Source organism: Xiphias gladius, chromosome 6 (genome assembly GCF_016859285.1).
Source record: "Xiphias gladius isolate SHS-SW01 ecotype Sanya breed wild chromosome 6, ASM1685928v1, whole genome shotgun sequence".
Lineage (NCBI taxonomy): Eukaryota > Metazoa > Chordata > Actinopteri > Istiophoriformes > Xiphiidae > Xiphias > Xiphias gladius.
The window spans coordinates 24,605,217-24,628,187 of NC_053405.1; the positions used below are offsets into that span (position 1 = coordinate 24,605,217).

The 22,971-nt window shown below is 37.6% G+C and overlaps 1 protein-coding gene across 1 annotated transcript in view; it reads right to left on the bottom strand.

The window, feature by feature from the left end:
* Positions 1-4,830: 4,830 nt before the first annotated feature.
* The window catches only part of LOC120790876 (gamma-aminobutyric acid receptor subunit gamma-3), a 49,253-nt gene continuing 31,112 nt past the window's right edge, over positions 4,831-22,971 (bottom strand). Inside the window, exons 4-9 of the mRNA XM_040128836.1 lie at positions 22,324-22,544; positions 17,729-17,811; positions 13,857-13,994; positions 11,363-11,515; positions 8,079-8,278; positions 4,831-5,299 (exon numbers count right to left, since the gene is read on the bottom strand). Of these exons, the coding sequence (XP_039984770.1) occupies positions 5,021-5,299; positions 8,079-8,278; positions 11,363-11,515; positions 13,857-13,994; positions 17,729-17,811; positions 22,324-22,544 (1,074 nt within the window). The 3' untranslated portion in view covers positions 4,831-5,020. The remainder of the gene's footprint in view (positions 5,300-8,078; positions 8,279-11,362; positions 11,516-13,856; positions 13,995-17,728; positions 17,812-22,323; positions 22,545-22,971) is intronic.

Below are 22,971 nucleotides of genomic sequence, written 5' to 3' on the forward strand. Positions count from 1 at the left end.
ATGAATGGAGCAGTGTACTAATAGGTCCCATTATCAAATTTTATGTTGACAAAACACCAGAGGTGTACAAAGAGTGCTGAGGTAAGATATTGTCTATCAGGAGGCACAATTCCTGATAAAACCCTTTAGTCACACTTCTACAATAGCTTCAAATCAAATGCATTTAAACAAATAACAATTAAAGTGCAAAATTGATTGCATTGATGTACATTTATGAAAAAAACTTTATTCCACATTTTCTGCTCCTTGGTAGTAATGCACATTTCAGATATAAAAAGAGCCATAGGTATGAAAATAACATGGACATCAGAAATGGACTGTACATACTGGAGCCACAGGAGCAATATCATCAAAACAATCCCACTCACAGGACACCATGCTTGAGAGGTACAATCTCAACACTTGCACTTGACTGTACCATTGAGTAATGCGATATATATTTCACACTGAAGCCACAAAAATTAAAACACAATGCAGAAAAAGTTTACACTTGAGTATTGTGTATACAATAATTTAGATAGGAGATAATACATGTCAACAGAAATATGATTCACCACTGTTGAAACAAACTGCAGATAGCAAAAGTTTGGCTACAGAATGAAAGAAACACACTTTGTTTACAGGTGCAGAGACACCTGTCAAAACCCTCTACAGCACATACACAAGCTGTTAGTGAGATTTCTGCCACAAATATCACAACAGTGGATGAAATGACATAAACCATCTTCACGCACTTCTAGGCTAATTATTTCTGTTATGCTCATAGTTTCCATTTAAATGACACTTCACAGTACTGCACTGAATATGTGGAGACTGAAGCTGTACTCCTTTTTAAAAACTCAAAACAAAACAATCTCCTCAAACATGATTTCAACTATCAGAGAATAAACTGAATACGGGAACGTCTTTGGCTTATTCATCACACTAATAGTTAATGAATGTGGCTTAGAATCAGTGCTGTCTTTGCACTGAGCTTATTGTACTTCAAGTCACCAAAAATGCTCTAATGCTCTGGAAACTCTCATTTTAAGTGACAAAACTTTCCAAATCACAATATACACAACTTTCATAGCATAAAAGTGACAGACAGATAAGTTTCATCTCTAAATGTCTCTCACTGGCCCCTCAGATACCCCAGCTACATAAGTCCTGCTGATCCTGGGCACAGATGGCACAATGCCCAGAGCTGGTTCACTGGTTCAGTCTGGAGCCACACACATGCCCACACTAGCCTGGGATCAAATCCCAGCCTGAATCCCTCCCTGTGTTTACCATTTTTGCTGTCCCAATGTCTGGGAAGCTAACACTGAAAAATGTGGACTGACCAGTTGGAAAACAGTAAACAGTAAATATGGAAAGAAGGGTGGAAATTAAGCTTTTTAAATTTGAAACGGCAAGTAGGGAGCATTGGGGAGAACCAATGGAAAATCTTATGTGTCAGTTTAACACATCTGAAGCAAACTGAATTCATTTAGTCCAAATCTGACATCATGCTAAATTAAATCCTAACTTTATACCTCGTGGGGATCCATGAATGATTTATGTAAATCCTTTACACAAGGAGTATCAACTGCGGTCATTTAAAAAAATTTTTTTAACCATATTAGACAACGTTTCAGTCTAGAGTGGATCTTTGTCCTACCTAAATCGCTTAACTGCCATATGAAACAAGCCTATTTTAAGTAGTATAAATAATATCTTACAGAAAATTTGATAATAATGAACGTTGCAAACTTCCATAGACCATCTGGAGCCATGTTCACAATAACTCTTGACCTTTGACTTCTTAGTCTTATTGAGTTAAATGTTACGATAACTTTCTTGTGTCTGTGGCTGTTGTGTGTTTTAGACACTTTTGCCGATAATACAGAGTGAGACAAGAATGGGTTTAGTGGACAGTCAGTATCATTTTAACAGTCAGGGCTCATTTGGCAAACTTGCAAACTTACAAATGAACGCAATGCAATGTGACTCAGCCGGTGATGAACCAGCCTGAGATCTCCTTCATACATAAGCCTCCCCTCTTTCATTCTAATGAAGGCAAAAGTGCCACAAAAAGTGTATCTTCTTTCACTGTTTACACCAACATGGAAATTCAAGAGTTATTGTAAAGTTTAGCACCATTCAGAATACCTTATTGCATCGCCCTTCATCTGTCAGCAAAAGGGAGTCAGAACACTAACATCTGGGCTCCACAGAGTAAAGAATCAATGTACTGGCACTGGAAAATAAACACTGATCAGAAATGTGCTATAAAACCATAATTTTGCATTGACACTGTGTTCCACAAAATGCCACATGCGGCAGTTTAACTTTTGTGGTTTTTATAAAGCATTGTTACTTGTAAAAATGCCAAAGAAAAGAACCACAAAGACAGTCAGAAGAATTGCTTTCAGTACTTTGTGTTTGTTGAGGAGACCTGATGAGCATGTGCACTAACATATGTGGCTGCATCCATTTTCATTCCGCATCTTGTTTGTCTTGGTTGCAGGCACAGTAGGCGACACTTTACACCAGTGCTGGCAGAGTGTACTGTTCTTCTCCTAGTGGAAATAAAGACCATGTAGTTTCACTTCTACTGCATTCTGCCACAACGTGAACACAGCATCAACCCTGGCAATCGCTAAATACACCACATTTCTAAAGCCAACATTATACAGTATATATACTATATTTCTATTTCCTCTTTAGGTTTCCACCACCATACTATACTGTATGTGCCGTGTCAAAACATATTAATATAACCGTTTTAGGGTTGTTCGAACTTGCCTGAAAACATAAATGACAGGGCACATATGTGAAATATTTGGCACATACATAGCAAATATAATAAAAAGAAAACAGCTCAAAAAAGGGATATAAAAAAATCTATTTAAGTTCACTGCCAAAGGCAAGAAGTAGCCTTTGCTGAAGTGAGGTTTTCACCATGCTGAGGTTATTATCAGAGGTAAATATGTATTTCTGCTGTTTATCTCAGCTCTTTACAGGCTACACTAAGGCAATTCAACGGCTGCTAATGCCAGGTCTAAACACAGGGAAATCAAATAATGATACAGACAGTTCATATTAAAACTATAATTCTATCTCCTAAGGTATTACAACTTCTTCAGGGCAATGTTTAATTGTCTATTGGATGCAAACAGGAGTCAACAGCCAAACAGAGATGAGTGATCCAAATGAGTGGGATTATTACATTTGTGCCTAAAGTAATGTACAAATAACACCCAGTATATTTAATTTGGGCGTCTAGTTCACCAAATTTGTTAGGAAAAAAACTGTAGGGTCAATGTTAGTTTAACAGCTGACAGAAGAACACACAATTCTTTGTCTATTCATTTTATATATTGTGTGCTAAGAGCTCCGGCAAGAAGTGGCTGCTGTGCAACACCAATACATGGTGTGAATATGTGAAACATCTAGAAAAGTAACACTAGAATTGTATGCATGACTGCCTTTGTTCTATGGGTGTTTCATCTCAAAGGGCCCAAATCTGTAACAATGCAGCTGGGAGACATAAAAAAACTCCTCTGTTATGTGTATTGTCTACAATTATAATTAACTCAAGATTTGTTATCTTTACAACCCCTATAAGCTTAAGAATTGACGCAGAGAGAAAAATACACCCCCATATATGACTCATATCAAATCAATAAACCACTCACTGATCTCGTTTCACTTAAAGGCACAGTTTGACATTTGGAAAATTTGCTTATTTGTTTTTCTTTTTTTTTGCCAAGAGTTGGATGAGAAGATCAATACCACTCTCATTGCTGTAAGCTAAATATGAAGCTAAGGACAGCAGCTAGTTAGCTTGACAGAAAGTGTTGAAACAGGAGGGAATAGCTAGCCTGACTCTGTCCATGTAAAAAATAAAGCTCACTAACTAATATATTATAGCTTGTTTTTTTAATCCTTACAAAAGTCCAAGTGCTGGTACACAATTTTCAGTCTTTATGCTAATCTACGATAACTGACTGTTAGCTTTCGATTTTTTATTTAGCGTATGGACATGAGAGTTGTATCCATCTTAGAATTAGTAGAGTAGCATCAAATATCCCTAAACTATTCCCTTATAGGAAAGGTATTTTTAAATATATCCCATTGAGTGTACATGAGGTCAGTTTTCTGTGCTTGTTTGCCATTTGTACCCATGCCAGTTACTGAAGGGACTTTCCCATCATCATTTTATTTTCTCTTGAGCCCCTGGGTGCACAGCAAGGATAACCCAATGAGAGATTTGTCCCTGTACGAACACAAAAATGAACAACAGATAAAGAACCATTCAAATAATTGACTTCATGCCCCAAAACGTATAAAAATATGCCAATAAAGCACAAGTTATTTATTCTGCTGTAAGGTTATTCAGATCTTCCTCTTCCATGGGAACCAGTTTATTCATTATAACGTATAGGGGTACTAATAGTGTTGCAACAGGAGGAATGAGTCATGCCTAATGGCCGAAAGTCAGTATGAAGCGATAAGAGCCTAATGAATCTTCAAGTGGTTGTTAGAACAAATGGCTGTTTTATAAATATAACTCATAGCTCTGAATGAGAGCAGCCACAATCAGTCAAAGCCAGACTCTTTATTTATTTTTTTAATAAATCATTTTTCCCTGATTATTGTAGCAGATACTATCTACCCCTCCAGAGGAAGGCACTATGAATGGTTTGAATGTCCTTGGATTTTCATCAACTGGATTTGACTGATGGCTGGATAATAACGCGCCTTTACATTCCCTACAACACAATTCATCCTCCTGATTGATAAGTTTGGGGTAGCAGTGCAAAGCACATTTCCTTCTTTGTTTATGTATTGTCATTAGCACACAGTCCATCCCGTCCTCCCTACCGCCCTGCTTGGCACAGGCCTCCAGACACATACTGTGTCTTCATCTCCAGGTAACTGCTTCAGGTACCACAGGAAATAGTTTATGTGGTGTTACCTTTTATCGATCTGAAATTTCTTCTGTTATATTGTGCCGTCCTCCTTTTGAAACCAAACAGGCTCGTGCAGTGTGCTAAAGGTAGAGATATCCCACCCAGTAGACGACATTGAACAGTAAGAAGGAGGTGGGAAAAAAGACGCGTGAATATGCGTCCAATTCAAGTAGATCTATGTGGACACGTCCTTTTCTCCATGCACCTTCTTTACACTCCTCAAAGCAGCAGAAGAAGCTCTGGCAGTCTTTTCCATCCAGACACTCGTAGACACAAGCATCCTCAAAGTCCTGCCAGTACATCGAGTTGTTGAAAGCGATGACTGTGTGTGGAGGTCGTACATCCAGGACAGAGTAGTTCTGAGAAGAGCAAGAGACAGTCATACAGAAGGTGAAGGAGTTTAAATCATGCTCATCATATTAATGGGTTTTTTGTCCTGGTGCAGACTAGATGGTTTATAGGTTTTTTTTTTGTTTTTTTTTAAGGGGGAACTTGAATAGGTCTGTTTTCCAATTAGGTGAACAGAGCATGTTACTACAAAATAAGTGTTTTGAGACTTGAAAATCATACCTTTGCATCCACCTATTTTTTCTGTATCAAGGATTTTACCTCTATATATTTTATATAGCCTATCCAACACCTAAAAAAAAAAAAAAATCACATTATGGGGGTTCACCAGCAATTTAGTACCAAATTCCCATAAAGTTGACTCACAAAAGACAGACTATAAAAACAGTGGTCAAAATCGATTTAACAGAGGCAGAGATATCCCGGTTATTCGCATTACACTTTCATCCTGGAAATATTCATTATCTCCCTTTTATTTTTGTTGAAACTTGCATGACAAGTTGAATAATGCATTTTTATGTGATCTAATGGCTGGTTCATGCAGATTTGCACTTCACTTTTGTTAAAGTTTGGCCGTGCAGATCTCTCTCTCATATATATATATATATATATATATATATATATATATATATATATAAAATATAATACACACACACACACACACAGTGGTAAAAGTTTGGGCACAGTTCAGTCAGTAAGAGATGGCCGGCTTTCCAAAAGGCATGAAGTTAAAGATGACACATTTCTTTAATATTTTAAGCAACATTGCTTTTTTATTTTCATCTTTTACAGTTTCAAAATAGTAAAAAAAGTAGCAAAGGCCCGATACAAAAGTTTGGGCGCCCTGCATGGTCAGTGCTTAGTTATACCCCTTTTGGCAAATATCACAGCTTGTAAACAGTTTTTGTAGCAGCTAAGAGTCCTTCAGTTCTTGTTTGCCTTTTCTGCCTTGCAAAAGCCTTCTAGTTCTGTGAGATTCTTGGGACATCTTGCATTCACCACTCTTTCGAGGTCTATCCACAGATTTTTGATGATGTTTAGGTCAGGGGACCTTGAGGGTCATGGCATAACCTTCAGCTTGTGCCTATTGAGGCAGTGCATTGTGGATTTTGAGGTGTGTTTAAGATCATTATCCTGTTGTATAAGCCATCCTCTTTTCATCTTCAGCTTTTTTATAGACCGTGGGATGTTTGCTCCCAGAATTTGCTGGTATTCAATTAAATCCCTTCTTCCCTCTACCAGTGAAATGTTCCCCGTGCCACTGGCTGCAACACAAGCTCGAATCATGATCGATCCAACCCCTGTGCTAAACACTTGTAGAGGCGTTCTTTTCATGAAATTCTTCTTTTTTGAAACATATCTTTGGACTGCGGGATTTGTTTCCAAAATACATTATGCTTGTTTAGATTTTCCTTTGCAAACTTGTGATGATGAATTTCATGGTGAGGACACAGGAAAGGTTTTCTTTTGATGACTCTTCCAGGAAGGTCATATTTGCGCAGGTGTCGCTGCACAGTAGAGAAGTACCACCAGTCCAAAGGCTTCTAAATCTTCCTGCAGGTCTTTGCAGTCAAACGAGGGTCTTGATTTGCCTTTCTAGCAATCCTACAAGCAGTTCTCTTGGAAAGTTGTCTTGGTCTTCCAGACCTCAAACTTGACCTCCAACATTCCTGTTAAGTGCCAGTTCTTAATTACACCGGGAACTGAGGAAACGGCTACCTGAAAACGCTTTGCTATCTTCTTCCAGCCTTCTGCTGCTTTGTGAGCATCAATTATTTTAATTTTCAGCCCATGGCTGCTGATTGTTGGGACAAGGTTGGAGTAATCAGAGTATTTATAAAGCTTTGAAATTTGCATCACTTGGCCTTTCCTAATGATGATTGTGAACAAGTCATAGCCCAAACAAGGTAATTCACTTGACTATTCACAGTGACAGAAATTTTGACCAGGGGCTTTTTCATGCCACTGTGCAGTATTAATCCATTAGATGCATAAAAAATAAAGTCGAAATATACTGACTATTGCATGCATGAAAAGTATTTTTAGATATTAACCACTGCTTGAAGATATCTATTGTGAGCTGAGACATCCCTGACAAGCATTTGTAAGCTTTCTTCTAAAGGTACAAACAGAGGGGCAAAGCAAAGCTTTTATGTCGTGCCATTAACAGATAAATCCTGGACTGGCTTGATTTAAGGCAAACAGGAGACACACAGAGCATTTTCTATTAAGGTTGTTTGACTGATACATAGCTAAATATTTTCATTTTAAATACAATGAAAATAATCTGGGGGGGGGGGGGGGCGCTCATAGTAATATCAGTCACAGTTCAGTCTGCAGTACATTAATGCTGGGGGAGTTATACATTTTATGTGCCTAAAATTACAGATTTGAGTAACGGTTTGATGCACAGAACATGAGGTGACAGTCTGCGCTCCTCTCCTTCAGTTGTTGATGGGCTAGAAAAAGCCTGTCTGTCTTAGAAGCTTGATCAGACTGATGCAGTGTCCCTTAAAATAGTAACAGTCTTATCAGAAGAGCTTATAAAGGGCAGCATCACATCATCTCAACCCTGAAAGGTTTTCTCAATTCCATCCTGTGATAACAAAACCAAAGTATTATCAGAGAAAAGCTACTTTTGTAACAAGTGACAGTAATCCTGTACATGAGGGCATCACCTCAATCTACATTTTATCATTTTCTTATGACTTCACTAGGAGGTGATTTTAAGGAAAACTGCTGCAAGAATATTTAATAGATCTGTATAAAACTGATTCAAGGCTAACTCACCGATCTTTTAGGTTCCATGCAGCTGGGTCTTCTGGCGCTGTATGAGTAGTAATTTAATGTTGCATACTCCATCAGAGCAGCAAAGACAAACAGGAAGCAGACAGTAACAAAAAGGTCCATGGCAGTGACATAAGACACTCTGGGTAGTGACGTCCTAGCCACAGTACTGAGCGTAGTCATAGTCAGCACTGTGGTTATACCTGAAGGTAAGAAGAAAGGACAAACTCATCTTAGGAACTGCTCAAATGTAGTGATAGAAATCCACACGGTTTGTGCTGGATCTATTTTAAGTTTGATTGTGACATTGAACTGTAATTAAAGGTGTTTCCTCTTCCTGAAGAAACCCAGCCTAATGCTGGTCTTGTTAGTTAATACCAGCACCTAAGACCAGATGCTCCTCTAAATGACTTTACTCACCGTGTTTATTGTAACATTTGTCCATTTGAGACAAAAATGTCAAGAGATACCATCATTGCAGGATTATGACAAACACAAAGTGTGCACAAGCATCACACAAAATGAATTCTCATCATTGTTTGAGTGCAAAATCAAAATTGAATGAGTGTTCAACATGAAACAGTTGAGAAGAAGACGAGCGGGATGGGGATTACACAAACTAGAGGGATCCTGGTTGACTGTTTGCCTCAAGATCGTTCATGATCACTTTATTAATATGGAATGACATGACATGACACTTTATTTTACAGAGATGGAGGGGGGGCCTGAGGTAAAGAGTGGGTTAAATTATAATTAGGATGGTGGGTGGAAAATTATTATAATAAATTGCGATTTAATTTTATTTTGAAGGTTTGGCATAGCGCAAAACTTTGCTTCTCTAGTTTTTTCCTGGGTATACATTCTCTTTCTGTATTATACACACCACTTATTTTTGTATTTCATTCCATATCACTATGCGAATGTAAATTTACATACATTTAAAATGTTTAGAGTATGTGACTAACCTTAGTGAATAGATGTAGTTGGTCATCGGCTCTGCTTGCCTATCTGTTAAAGTCACCACATGTCACGGATTGACACAGTATTTCAGTTATTTGATTTTCATATGGAATGTCTCCTCCATAATAAATGTAAATAGGTTAGGGGAAAGGGGAAACCAAATGAAAAATTGGACTGGTTACCATACAGAGAAAGCAGACTACATGACAACCTTGTTGAATATAGGGAGTTTAAAGATCAAGGGCCGAAACCACTAATACTGTCGCCGTAAAGTTTTATGTTGATTACGTTTTTTGGACGACTCCTTTGTGCACAGATCATGTTGTCATAAGTTGTTTAGCTCTAACCTGTCTTGTATTTTGAAACGTGCCAAATACAGAATATCTAGAATCCCATCAGAGCCTGCTATTTGAATGGTAAATATGTCAAATCCAAAACAAGCTAAAAGGTGGCTAAAAGAGCTGCTGTGTCAAAGTGCAGCCACATGGAGACTCTAGGTCTTGTTGTCTTATTAAGTTGTTATGGTGAAAGTGTTAGCAAACAATTATCCATATATGCATCCAGCACATATGGAAAGACAATAAGTATTCATCTGAAGTCATGTTTCTGGCCACCTGACGAATGTTAGTCCAATATCCAATCTCCTTTTAGCTCCCTTTTTGTCTCCAGTAACTCCTGAGGGACCTATCTTTCTCTTTGCCTGCTAAATGCTCCATCAGCTAGCTAACTTTGTCCATCTGCTGTTTGATGCCTGGCAGCACCAAGACACTGAAAACAGTTGTCTGCTTTGTGAGACACTGGTGAGATCAGTGAAAACCAAAACTATGAGCTGAAAGAAGCTAAAACGGTCCATAGAGATGAGAGGAATGCAGACTTGAGCGATAATTCTCTGTGGGTTCATGAATACCACCAACCCCTTTCACATTAAACATAGTCCTCTGATCATTGGAGGACATTTGGTGATTTGCTGGATCTACTGGGTGCTACAACAAATGTTAATAAATAAATATTAATTACTGCATGTAAAAGCACTTAGAATCCGCCTCTCCTTTATTATTTTTATTTATGGTAAAAGTAACCATATCTTTATCTTAACGATGGCACTTAGCTGCTAAGTTAGAGGCTAGCATTTTCATATTGATTAACAGCAGAGGTTCATTTCACTCAGATTGATAGACATGACAAAAACCTGCATTCCTCAGGCTTCTCTGTATGGTTTAGTTTTTCCCTCCTCCATGAGCATTATAGAGATGCCTATGAGGAAAAAAAAAACAAAACAAAAAAAAAGAAAAAAAAAGAAAAAAAAACATCTGCGACTGTTTCACTGAGGTTCCCATGGTAACAAGCTGGCCCCATCTATTTCAGGCAGACATCTCACACTTTTCCTTTAGCCTCTGCTTGCCACAGTGATTACCCTTACCTGCCTTCTGCTGATGCTGTAGCACAGATTCTCGGGTTTATGCTCAACAATAGAATGAGCAGCATTTATCTTTATTGACAGCTTAATGTGGATGAAATTGTGAGGTTCGGTATATAATGTTTCAAACTTACTGTAGATGGTTCGAGGGCCCAACGTACGTTGCGACTTTCCTAAAAAAATAAGCAGGTAAAATGTCTGATAACTTACCACAGAGCTAAGTTAGCACTGTAACTACCTGTTATTTTGGCTCAAACCTGAACTAAAAGGTTTGCTGCCCTAGGCTGCAGAGCTTTATCTTTACTCCCATACTGGCTGGGCTGATTTGCATGCATTTGATCCAGGTGCTTTAAAGTAAAGATGTAAGAGTAATGGCACTTGAAATTCATTTTCTACCTTTGTCCCTTTCATTAGTGGTGAATGTACAGTATCGAATGCAGTGACTGCTGGCAGATGATACAGCAGCAGGGCAGAGTGTGACACTGAGGAATGGCTGGTGTTTTGCTGACACTGGGTCACCACTGAGAGAGGTTTTTTTCCCCATTCCTTATTTGAACGCCTGGGAAAACAGAACCTCACTCAAACATGTGAATAATGGTTTAAAAAAAAAAAATGACTGAAATCAATTACCTTCACCAGAATCTTCCACAGGACTGCAACGACAACAAATCTCAAGTGTATAAAAAAGAGGGAAAAAACACGACAAAACAGAAGAAGCACACAGAGTGACTTAAGTTAGGTGGCAAACAAATATCCACGTACTTTGGAACAACACATAAAGACGGAGCATATTCAAAGCAAAACATGATTAAAATGTGAAAATGGAAACTCAAAAGTTGGACTCAAACTTCAGACATACACTTTGGCCTGGTATGGACAGACCTACTGAACTGCAGCAAGTCCACAGTACCTAAAGCCGTTCTGGCTGGTGTGGCGTCTTTTTTGATCCAGAAGGACACCCAGGAGAGGACCACGGTGAGGATGCAGGGGATGTAAGTCTGGATGGTGAAGTAGCCCATTCTTCTACTCAGGTCAAAGTACACTGTCATCACCACATAGTCCCCTGTGTAAATGACAACATCAGAGCTCGATGTGAAACTTTACAGACACACATGCCTGCTGTCACTGTACTAGACCCTCTGTTCTCTGGTAGGGTATACTGCATAAATTGTACTGTATTCATAACATATGTTTTCATGTAAAATATTTAATATTTACTTTTTATATTATTCTTTATAACATTTATATTAATTCTATTTATTATCTAGGTACTTTATTATGGACTAATATGCAGCCCTAAGTATGTTCTTATGGTCATTATATTCATTGTATATATTCAAAAATGCTTTTTTAAGCAAACGTAGTAGGTGAACCTTGAGTTTAGGTTTTTGTCAGACTACTACATCCAAGGTGAAGAATGAACTTTCAAGCTCAACCTGTGAATTCATATATATAGCAGGTAATAGTTTTTAAAACACTGTAGGGATTTTTTCACTTGTGTAATTATGTATCATTATATTTCTATAAACCAGTTATGCATATTCAGATAGAAACTTATAATTGTTGATATATATTAATAAACTTACGCTTACGACCATATCATCGTGTGTCTATATAATTCAATTCAATTCAATTCAATTTTATTTATATAGTGCCAAATAATAACAGAGGTTATCTCAGGGCACTTTTCATATAGAGCAGGTCTAGACCGTACTCTTTATTCATTTACAGAGACCCAACATTCCCCCATGAGCAAGCACTTGGAAACAGCGGCATGGAAAAACTCCCTTTTAACAGGTAGAAACCTTGAACAGAACCCGGCTCATGGTGGGCGGCCGTCTGCCCCGACCGGCTGGGTTATATACTCCAAATAAGTGCTAAATGGGGCCGGTGGGTTAGAGCAAGGTTCTGCATGTTATTTAAACTGGTTTTAAGTGGCTTCCTGTAAAGGTTAAAATTCATGAGAAACCCTATAAATTATGTATGACATTTTTAAGAATACAAGATCTGAGTCAGCTCTATGCACATCACATACACCTTCTTCTTAAGGTGGTCTCTTATGATCCATTTTTATTTCTTCAGCTGATTTTAGTTATTATTACTGGTAGTAAAATCATATTGCATTATAAACAGGTATGGCATAAATTGTAATAATCAGTCAACTGAACATCAATCTACAGAGAACAATAATTGTAACATGTGGCCACTTTTTTGCCCCAAAGAGGTTTCACTAAACACTTTAAAGTTTTTCAGCAATAGTCATTCAGTGTATTTACATTTTGTAATTCCCTTTATGTATTGTAGTTTTCAATTTTAGTGGCGGAGTCCACCATTCTCCCGTGGTTTCACGTTGCCTACCTTCACGCAGGGGATTCACATGAAAAATGATTCAGTATGTAATCCAGACTTATTGTTTTTATGTCGATGATATCAGCCTGATTGTTCACTCTCCCAACATAGTATAGGGCTTAAGTTACTGCAATGCTAACCCAGTGTTTCCTGCTGCTAATGCTTCATGTTAAAAGCATTCAACTGGCGAAACACGGTGTAGATTTTGTTGTGGAGTATCATCAAACTGCTTTTCATGTTACCATGGTAATCAAATCAACCATGACTGAAATCTCAAGGATTAAATCTTTGAATTTAAATGATGTCAGAGATCTGAAATATGAGAGCTTGTCATTGTACGGTAAAGAAAATTTCTTAGCAACTTGCTGGAACTGAGCATAGTAATGTAGTCTACCAAATGAAAATGGTTTTAAAGTGATTCAGTGCAGTGCATGGTAACAACAGACAGAGAAGAGGAGAGAGAGACTTGTGTTTTTGGGACTTGCACTTTCTATTTTTTGTAAGCTCAGTGTATGATGATGATGTTATATAAGTGATGATAGGACAGTGGTCTGACTAATACATTTGTCCGTTTATCTTAGGGGGAACTTTCCAGGAAAAAACATGGAATTGACTTGAAGATCTCAGCAGGGGCTAAAGAAAAAGGCAGAGTGATTTTCTTGAGAGACGGAATATAATTTTGGTAAGCATTAGTGCTTAGGCAGGGAAAACTATGAATAGTAACTTGTTTCTTGCCATACTTCTTTCTTCAGATTTGCTGTTACTTTCGGATCAAATTTACTTTGCCAATATGTGTTTTCTAGTGTGGCTGTATTTAACAAACCTTAGTTTATTCTCCTCAAACCAGTTTGGCAGGACTTCAATGTCCGATTTTTTTGGGAAACTTGCTGCACAATAAATGAATGCGGGAATGATAATAATGAATAGACACTGATTTCTGCCACTACTTCTAAAAAAACGAGTCTTATGTGTGCTAACACTGAAGATCAACACATCCAGCTTGTTAGCAACATGTTTTCAACTGTTAAACTTGGGAAGGTAACAGTGCTTCTTACCTGCAGTAGTCTTTATAATGTCTGTAGTGTTTCTCAGGCCCATAAAATCAAACTGGTAGAGACGCCAGGACTTTTGGTCAGCCGCCTCCACAGAGTTCTTCCTCCACTTGTAAATCATCTCATCTTGTGGGTATCCATCTGCAATTACACAGAGCATGTGTATGTGACCCTTGGTGCTACATGGCACATCCTAATGATGGATACCCTTAGCAGACAGACCTAGGCCACCCAGAGCAACATTTGTCTTGTGCTGGAGGCTGGCTAATGAAAAGACAGTCTGGAATGAAGTCAGAGGTAGAAGGAAAGTAAATTAAATGAAAGCTTTGGTTCAATAATGTACAGAATCCATCTTGATGTTGGGCCTGACCTTCAGATGATGTGCACTGAGCCTGCAAGTCCTTTTACAATCGATCACGTGAGGTTAATGATGGGTTAATGATTCCATTTCTGCTTTGGTGTTGCACTAGTCTGAATCTTTCCTGTCTTAAACAGACACATAATCGTTTTAAGTAGAAAAGCTAACAATATTATGATCTTGCCTGATAGCAATTTGATGTAATAGGCGTTCAATTAAGAAAAACATTAACTGTGAGGGAAGATGTTGCTGAAACTATTAATTGTTTTCAAACATGCTTGATGAATGAATTCCATTAACATTTGCAACAGTTCCCTCATTTACTATTAATGATGTCATTAAAGATTCAGCAATTTATACTCAAATACAAAATTCTCAGAAAATAACAGTTTACTGAGGAGAAGAGCTTAAACTTTTATGAATGACAACAATGCATAGGCAATATTATGTAAGACCTTTGCATAAAACATTAGTGATGGGCTCAAAGCACAATTCATGATGGATTTATAAGTTAACAGCATTCATAAAACTTTAATACACATGAACCAAACAGAAAGAAATAGTGCCTTTCAAAATAAAAATACTATTTTACACTCACCTTGTGTTGGCCAATATGACAATATGTAACCTGAAGGTAATAAAAATAGTCAGCAGGTAGAAAGTTTGCTATATGGTTTGTAAGAGTGTAGCCATACTTTCAATATCGCTGGTCATATTTGGCCATTCTGACTATGATATTCTGACTATTGGTTTAAGACAGACTTGGGTAACTCAGCTCCTTCAACATTTGATTGTCCATGTAATCTCTGTGAACTCGTGTGAAACTGAAATATTGCAGATCTGTAAATCTGATTCTGATTAGCTGACACAGAAAAATGAAATTTGCCATCTATATTGTTTTTCTGTTAGTGTCCGTTGTACTATAGCTATAGTAACTGCAATTAAATCATCTGGATGTTTGGTCAGATATCTGTTTAAAAAGAAAAATAGGCCACTGTCTCAGTTTGGCAACTCAGCAGAAATCTGAACTGTAGAAAGGGATAATCATGACCATACTACAGATGAGTCAACAGCCTTATGTAACTGAGAGTTATAACATTCCTCTTCAAAAGGTCCTGTGACGGATATGTGTGTCTCTACCATGGAAGTACTAGGCCAAATAGATTCCTAAAAAAACATCAAAGTATTGAGACAGAAAGTTGTTTGAGAGTGCACATATTTCAGATGAATATTTATGTTCAGTAATGCAGAGACGTTCAGTTAATATTTTCACCTAATCGCATCTGCTGCAAAAAGAATGTGGCTGTGATCAAAATAGTGGGCCAAGAGACCAGCGGCAGTAAGGTGGGTCAAACTGGCCTTTAGCAAAGTCTTTAAAAGTCTTAAAGTGCAGTGAAATAGTTTTACTACTGTAAAACTAAAACTACTGTAAACCGTAATACATTTTTTGCCACTATGCGTTTTTGCCATGCAGAGCAACAAGAGTATTTTTTTGGAGTTGTTTCTGTCACGACATGGCACGACATGAATGTAAGTCCAATATTCAATTTCTTTTGGCTCTGATTTGGTCTCCAGAGCAAAATATCTGGCTCTTTAATTGCTAGACGTTCACCCAGTCGACTAGCTAGTCGCTAATTCTGTCTGTCTGATGTTTGATGCCGGAAGGTAGCATATAGTTGGTTTATAAGAGCGGAGAGTGAACCAAAACAGTTAGCTCAAAGACACAAGAAAGCTCCATGAAGCTGAAGGGAACTTTAGAGTCTGGACATAATTCTCTCTGGATTCATCACTACGAGCAACTCTTTTTACATTACAGTCAATTGATCCATTGCTAATAAAAAAATATTGATTATTGCAGCTTTAATGATGTGAAGAATTTTCTAAAACCTATCATGCAATCTTACGAAAAAACACGAGAAAAACAGAGCTGAAAAAACATCTATCTCCTTAAAACTTCGAAAATGTGTGTATTTTGAATTGTGATTGAAGAATCATATCATGAAAAAGCAAATCATATTTTTTCTCCCAGGTCATGATATATGACTGTCATTATTACTTCAATCTTAGAAAACGACCTGACAAGCTTTACGAGCGACAGAATGCTAATTAACTACAGCATACATACTGTGCTCCCTTTATAAGTGTCAATTTAATTACGCTGCATATTTGCGTTGTACTCAGTTGATTATTCCTATTCCCCAGAGGCATGATGGCTTTAAAGATGAGTAAATCTGACTTAATCAGAAAACAGGTATGTCCTCATGGAAACCAATATAATGTCTAGTGACTTTCTTAGCTAAAGAAACAGGTTTAACGGATCACAGCAGGATGGGTCCACAGACGTGGCAGTGCAGTGAGTAGGTTTTAAGCTCTAATAGGCTGCACAAGGTGCAAGGTCTTCTCACATCAGATCACTATGTAATCATGATAATAGATCCGAGAGACCACTATAGATTCCACAGAAGATAACACATTACCAATGCAGCATCTTTCGTTTTCAACACACGGTTCTATTCCTCAGAGCGTCGCCTGGCTTTCTGGGTGCCGGCTAGATGGACTGACAGCCCTTCAAATGTCACATCCAAACACCAAACAATGGAAGAAATTCCAGAATGTGAATTCTACAGCGCGGTTTTTAGAAGAGTAGATAAACAAATTTCACGCTGTAGAGCTGTCATGAAGCGAGCTAGCTTGGGGCAAAGGATAGCATACAGTATTATACGGTCAAGTTGTGTTTTATGGGAATGCATTATACTATAATATACTATAGTATTATGGACTTATATACTTTTTTTTTCTGTAATAGAGAGTCAGTTTGCTAGTGTTCATGCAGTTTAGTACCTCAGTGCACTTCAATGCACCTATGCTGCAGTTTATTGTAGTTATCTTTCCCTTCACTCTGTAGACTTGGCTGTAAGAGCTTACTCAGATTATTCAAATGTTGCCATAGCTACTTGCAAACCAGCTTCGAAATGAGAGGCTAAGGATATTACATGCTGCTTCCCTATGAAGGCTTTAAAATAAACACATTTTGGAGCAGGTTTTGACAAAGGAGCAGTGATCATGGTGCATGTTATGTGGATCTCCATAATGACAAGGCAGCTGGACAGCGTAGTCACTAGTGTTCACATATATTTTACGAGGTGGGCATGTGCATCTGCCCGGCCGAAGAATCTTTAGGCACAGAGATGGATCTAGAACCTTTTGAATGAGGGGGCCACACTCAGTTACAGTTTTAAAGAAAGGGGGCGCATTTGTGAAATGAGTAAAAATGTGGTAAGACTCATAGCCCTGGTACTTGGTAATAATAAACTTTACATTATTAATAGTCACATTGTTTATTCAGTAAATAAATATTGGAAATTAATACAGGAAATTATATCAATGAACAGCTGTTGGTTTTGACTTCAAATAGCCTACAGCCATGAGAAAATTGGCCCCTGGACACAGACATGTAAAAGGCCCCCCAACCCTCCTCCTCATATAGAGAACAATGTGGTGTGGAAGGTGTACTCACAGCTGGAGAAGATGAGCGGGCAGGAGTGCTCGTCCATTGGAAAGTTGTGCAGCTGCAGCTGGCATTCTGCGTTTATTGTCAGTCTGCAAAGAAAATAGTGAATCTTTACTGTTTCTATAGTGTAGTAAGTCATTTAATAAGAGACCAAAAGGTACAAGTTAGTTTCATTTTGTTTGGAGATTCAAAGATTCATGACATTAATGTGGGCATGAATGCATTAATACATGTTAGTTTTTGACAAAAATATCTCAGCTTCAATTTTTAACAGTTGTTATCCCTCTACAGTGTAGGGACTTGAGAAGGGGCAGCTGTTAGGAAGAATCTGCCCTTTATAGCGTCTTTCTGATTCTACATAAATTGCTTCTTGAATTGCCCTCAAGGCCATTTGTAGTCAAAAAATGTTACAAAGACACTTTACCTTGTAAAAAAGCATCAGTCTACATTTATATAACAGTATTTTAAAATTCTAGTCAAAGTTTTTCAGGCCCCAATAGAAAAATGAAAGTAAATTATCTGACCTTTGATCCAGTTTGGAACTGATTCTTCAAAACACTTCAAATCACATTCTAGCTCGGTGTGATGCACAGTATATATTAGAGCTGAAACGATAACTCGAATAATCAATCAGTTGATCGACAGAAAATAAAAGGTGGCCAACTGATTTTGCTATACCACTGATCAACAGGTGGTGGTAATAAAGTAAATACTTTCCTGCATCATTGTATTCTTGTGAACGCGTTGTGTTCTCAGTATAACACGACATTAAATGACAGTCATTATCTACAGTATGCGAGCAATAATCTTAATTGGAATAACAAAGAGGAATTCCGTTGACTTTTATTAGCCTCCGCTGACAAAAACCAAGGACCGCCTTCAGTTACCTATAATTCACAAAACTCATAAAATACACATTTCCAGAAGTGTACCTCCATGATAATGATAATGTATTAACAAACCTACACACATTCTTCTTAGAAAACAGCACACTGCAATTATCACATGTTGGTTCTGTGTAAATCTGTCTGTGATGTTGCTAATGGCCAGCTGTCCCTGAAGACCACACAAACCTGCAGATGTAATTATGAAGCCAATATGTTGTCGATCTTTAATTATAAACTAGTTAAAGAAAGCATGTAACATTTCTTTTCTTAGTGGGAAGTGTTAAGAGTGCGCGGTCCTCTTTACGCATGATGAAAAAGGCTTGCTGGTTTCAGCCTGAATTAACAGAGTTTGAAGATAAGCCTGAAGCTTTGGTAAATCAGGAATATGTGTTCCCATGAAACTACAGTACAAATTCATTCATTTATATAATTTTGTTTTTTGTGAGTATCATAAAGGGACTTCAGCTGTAATTTCGTTATACAATCTTGTGTTGCATAATGGAAATTAAATTTCATCTTGAATCAAACCATCTGATTGACAAAAAAAAAAAGACAGACAGAAAAAAATAGAAAATACGCTCAGTAGAAAGCAGACCTCTGCCAGGGCTGATGTCGAAGAACATACACCAGACTTCAGAGGAAAAAATTCAAATTCATAGTAAAAGATCCAGATCTGCGACAAAATCTAATGAGTTCTTCCCAGGCCCATGCCCCATCCCTCCACAAAGTTAGGTGCAAATCAACAAACAAAGAAAGAAACCAACCAACAAACAGACATAACCTCCTTGGTGGAGGTAACAAAGTATGTTGAAGGCACGGAACCGGTAGTTAATGTATGGGCTGAATTTTTAGTCATGCTAGCAGAATGGACCTAGAAGGCTTGAAAAGACACAGCTCTCTCGTTCATTTGAATGGAGCCAGTTGGAACATGGTTCGATTTTTGCTGCAATACAACAGGTTATTATCTGGCAAGGTCGTGCAGTGGCCAATCAAATATATGCAGGCGTAGATTCTTGTAAAATCCGGTCTCATAGTATTAAAAACCAGCCTTTTGGCATTTGAGAAGCCTTTAATTTCCCTAATATGTTTCTAACACTGGACATTTCGTACTTTTTGTTTTGTGCTAATTGGTGGACCTTAGCATGCTCCAGTAACATGCTAAACTAAGATGGTGAACATAGTACATATCATACCTGCTTAACATCAGCATTGTCATTGTGAGCATGTTAGCCTGCCTTAGCAGGCAAGCATTTACCTCAAATTACTGCTGTACCTATGTATGGCCTCATAGAAGAGCTAGTATGGAGCAGACCCTTTGTCCACTCAACTACACAGAGTGTAAGATAAAATCCACATCAACATTCCAAGGAATTTAGTATAAAAATATGTAATGTTCAACAGTTGAAACAGATAAGACGAATAAGTAGAGAAAGTAGAGAAAAAAAAAAAACACTGTACTGTATTTCTGGTATGATATTTAAACCTCATTAAAACATGAAACTGGAACAATACCATACATGTGGGAGAGGCATGGATATCACAAAATGTCATCTCTGTTTACTCCAGCCAAGCCAATGCACAGTTAATACCAAATGACATTTCACTGTCTTTCTCTCCTGCCGACGACGGATATTACTCCTCAAAGTTTGCACGCTCCTAAATAGTCAATATCAGTAGAACTACGCGAGGGACGATCTAGCTGGGCTTTGTTTGTGACTTGACTTGCTCATAGAAATTTTGCTACTTTTTTGTTCATGCAGAAATGTGCTGGCTCACTGTGAATTGTTACATTTTCCCGACGCCAACACAGATAGTGGAATCTTCCACATGTACGATACGTTCTACTAAAACATAGCAAAGTCATGACAAACAGTATCAGTGACAAAAAGACAGAGGACAGTTGAAAGATCCTTATTATTGAAAGAGCAATTTATATTAATATGGAGTGCTCCAATTACAAAGAGTGCTTTAGGGCACGAGGGTGGCTGCCTTAGTAAATTGGTCTTAAAGCTTAAACAGGCAGTTTGCACCTACAATTCCTAATAACGAGCTAACTGCTTTGCGGCGCTCTTTGTGGGGAATGTTTCAATCACAATTGTTTTGCATAATTTTCTTAGTGAATAAAACTGCTACAGTCTGCAACAAAATAAACTGATTTGTTGATTGATAAACTTAATTAGTTTCCAAGGGGATGTTTAAAATAATCCCACTGCACAGAAAACATAGGGATTCTGGGAAGTAATTATAGGAACCATGTTGAGAAATGTTAATGCAGCTTTCAGATAAAAGCTGTCTCCATACTGTATGCTAATAGTATGGATTATATACACTACTTTTGCAATTAGTTCACTAGAAATAAATGTATTTTATATTGTACAAACAGAAAATGACACGAGACAACTACAAATGTCTAGATTTAAATAAAAATCAGTGAGTTTCTCCCAAATTTTAAAACTTAATCATTTGTTTTCTACGATGTCCCTGGATTATTTTCTCATTGTGCATAATTTGTATTATTTCTTTTAGATCTGTTGGGAATTACTTTGTGGAACAATAGTGTCTGTTAAAAGCAGACTCAAAGCATATTTGGTATGTATACTGACATCTTTTAGTACACTCAAGAACCTATCCAGACCATTGTTGCCTAAATTATGGGGCTGACATGTGTCCAGTTATTAAAAATAAACAAACAAGAACAAGCAAACCTGAGGCCAGGTGTATAAATGCTGCATATGCCCAAAAAAAACTTTTATTCCCAACTTCTCACTCATAAACTGCTATTTATCAAAACAGATTCTACAGTGAGAATGCGTCTAACATAGACATACTTCAAACCACATGTGCACCAATTTTCCTAGAGTAAACCAAGGGTCATATGATAAGGTGGTGATGGAAAGGTAAGGTGAGAGACATCAGATAATAAATGTTATTCGATTAGGTTGTCAGCCAGTTTCACCTGTGGTATGATTTTATGCATTTATTTTTAATCTGTGAAATGCCCATCACATGCACATTAATTACTTTTGTGTCACTTTGTAAAGACTGTTTTGATATGAGCATTTTAAATCAGGACTGCAACTATCGACTATTTTCATTACTGATTAATCTGATGATTATTTTCTTGATTAATAATTTAATTGTTTTATCTGTAAAATGCAAGAAAATTGCGAGAAATGCCTGTTCTAATTGCCCAGAGCCCAGGGAGATTTCTCCAAGTTGCTTGTTTTATTTGACCAACAGTCCAAAACACAAAGACATTCAGTTTAATATAAAATTTGAGAAATATTTGGCATCTTTGCTTGAAAAATTACTGAAACAATTAAGAGATTAATCAAAACAGATGCTGATTCATTTTTTTTCAATTGACTAATTGATTGATTGTTGCAGCTTTACTATAAACTAAATCACAGCTTTCCTCTCTTATAGTTGAAGATGATGATCGAAATATCGCTGTTGACATGACAGGTACAGGTACGTGTAATGACCTGATATGGGTGCTACAAATATGCACACCTCTCGGTAAAAGCTGAAATTGCACTAATTCTTTTGCTGGTTTTTTCACTTAAAGACTGGTGGAGAGGACAGAAGAACTGGTATGAAAAAATACTGTACAATTAGGGAGGAAGTGTAAATTTACGTTTCAGTGAAACATCTTAGTCGTCCTCTCTAGAGGGGAAGCTTTAGATGGATTTCTGTCTTGATTTCTGTGTTTACCTTAAGGTGTAAAGTATCTTCCCATCATTCCATATTCTGAGCAGCTGGTTAGGCATTGTAATCCAGTGGGAATCTGCATTCTTGGAGTTTCTGAAGATGGTGTCTGGTAGCCAGATAAGTCCAACCATATTGCTGTTCAAAGTCAGTATTTTCATCGTGCTGTTGTATCTGAGACGGCTGTCTGTCCACGTCTGGGCAAAGATGATGTCGATTTGGTATTCCTAAAAAATAAAACCAGAAGAGAGGCAACTGGATATATAGAGAAGTATCATTTGGTGCCATTTTATTTCAGAAACCTCAATCTGTTCTGCGTCCTTAGCAAAAGAGAGAAAAAAAGAAGCAACTTCACCTGCTACTCAAGAGTATTGATTTTCTTTTTAAATGACAGTGAATAGAGGGATTATGTGTTTCAGCAGCACATCTCTGTATGCAATCTATCATTCATTACTTTCAACAGCGGGAGCATTTATCATTTTACTTGTTCACTGGCCCATATGTCGAGCACAGACCTCATCTGGCACCTCTCAGTGATCTGCTTAACTCACCATTGTGCTGACGGCAAGGCTGCGGTGCGCCTGTTTTAAGCTGCTGTCAGCACCTCAGCAGCAACTCAATTTTGTTGACAGAAATCAAAAACAAGAATCAAAA